Here is a 1,182-nt window from a genome sequence, read left to right on the forward strand (position 1 = left end):
GAGAGAAAGGGGGGGGGGGGGGGGGGGGAAAAGAAAAAATGATATTACCTTCCTACTTTCAGTTACAATATCAAAAAACATATAAAAGCTTTCTCAAACTGTAAACCCACCTCTTTTCTGGATGCTACAGGGTCCACCTGTCCCCCGAATTCTGACGGACTTTTAAATCAAAGAATGCTTATAACAGTTTAGAAGGAGCAGTTCTGTTTGTGCTTTTTATAGGGACAATGAAGCAAATAAACGGCAATCATCCACTTGCTGCTCCAGTCCATATAGCGTAAGGCAAGTTCCATCCTGAAATAATTAAAGAGGGAAAGATGAACAAAATTTTACTTTTGTAATCAAGACTTCTGCGAATGAAATACATTTACTCGAGTTGCACAACACTAACAGGCTGTGGCTACTTGGTGAGGTGCTCGCATCTGGGACGCATTAGTGTACATGTGTGTATTTTTACTAGTGGATTTGACTTACTGTACATGTAGCGGAAAAATAATTTGTGAGATGTAGCATCGTGATGTTACGGCATCATTAAATTCTTAATGTGCATTATCATTATGCTTACGAGCCAGCCGTGTTTCAGATTGTCTGAAGGCTGTACAATAGTACAAATAAAAGGAGCCAGAAGACCTAAAAGGCTTTTTTTCTTGCAGCAACAGCATGAATTTGTCCCTGTCCGCATAAGAAATACGCATGAATACTATTAAAACAATTCACTGTGGATTTCTTTCCAGCAGCTATTCTTCTCACCTCTAGTACCGCTCTGCACGTATACGTAAACACAGCCCTACGTAATTCTGCTTACGCTGTAAAATTTAACATTGTGTAATATACAGAAATGTATATAAACTTATAGCGTGACTCAGTTAATACTGCGACCGTGGCTTTAATTCTTGCATTTCTTGACGCATAAGTTTCTGTGGGCGATAACTGTGCTAATGCATGTTTTGCATTTCATGCCTGTAATAAGCAGCCTAGTATTTAATAAACTCTGCTCCCATTGTCGAAATAATAGAAAATTAGCATTTAGATGCTCGCCTATGGGATACGACATTTGCACTTCTCTTGGTTCAAGACAAGATAGAATCGAATTTGTTTTTCTGCTGCTGACAGAGGATTTTATTAACTGTGTGGACGTGGGTCAAACTTCCTAGTTCATCACAGCACCTTGCCGACAGTGAA

At 39.3% G+C, this 1,182-nt stretch overlaps 1 protein-coding gene across 1 annotated transcript in view; it reads left to right on the top strand.

Moving 5' to 3' along the window:
- Window positions 1-1,040: 1,040 nt before the first annotated feature.
- LOC104129191 (MYC binding protein) overlaps window positions 1,041-1,182 on the top strand; it is a 6,746-nt gene continuing 6,604 nt past the window's right edge. Inside the window, exon 1 of the mRNA XM_009642106.2 lies at window positions 1,041-1,136. Within this exon, the coding sequence (XP_009640401.2) occupies window positions 1,041-1,136 (96 nt within the window). The remainder of the gene's footprint in view (window positions 1,137-1,182) is intronic.

The sequence above is a fragment of the Egretta garzetta genome, unplaced genomic scaffold (assembly GCF_000687185.1).
Source record: "Egretta garzetta isolate BGI_Z169 unplaced genomic scaffold, ASM68718v1 scaffold347, whole genome shotgun sequence".
In the NCBI taxonomy this organism is placed as follows: domain Eukaryota; kingdom Metazoa; phylum Chordata; class Aves; order Pelecaniformes; family Ardeidae; genus Egretta; species Egretta garzetta.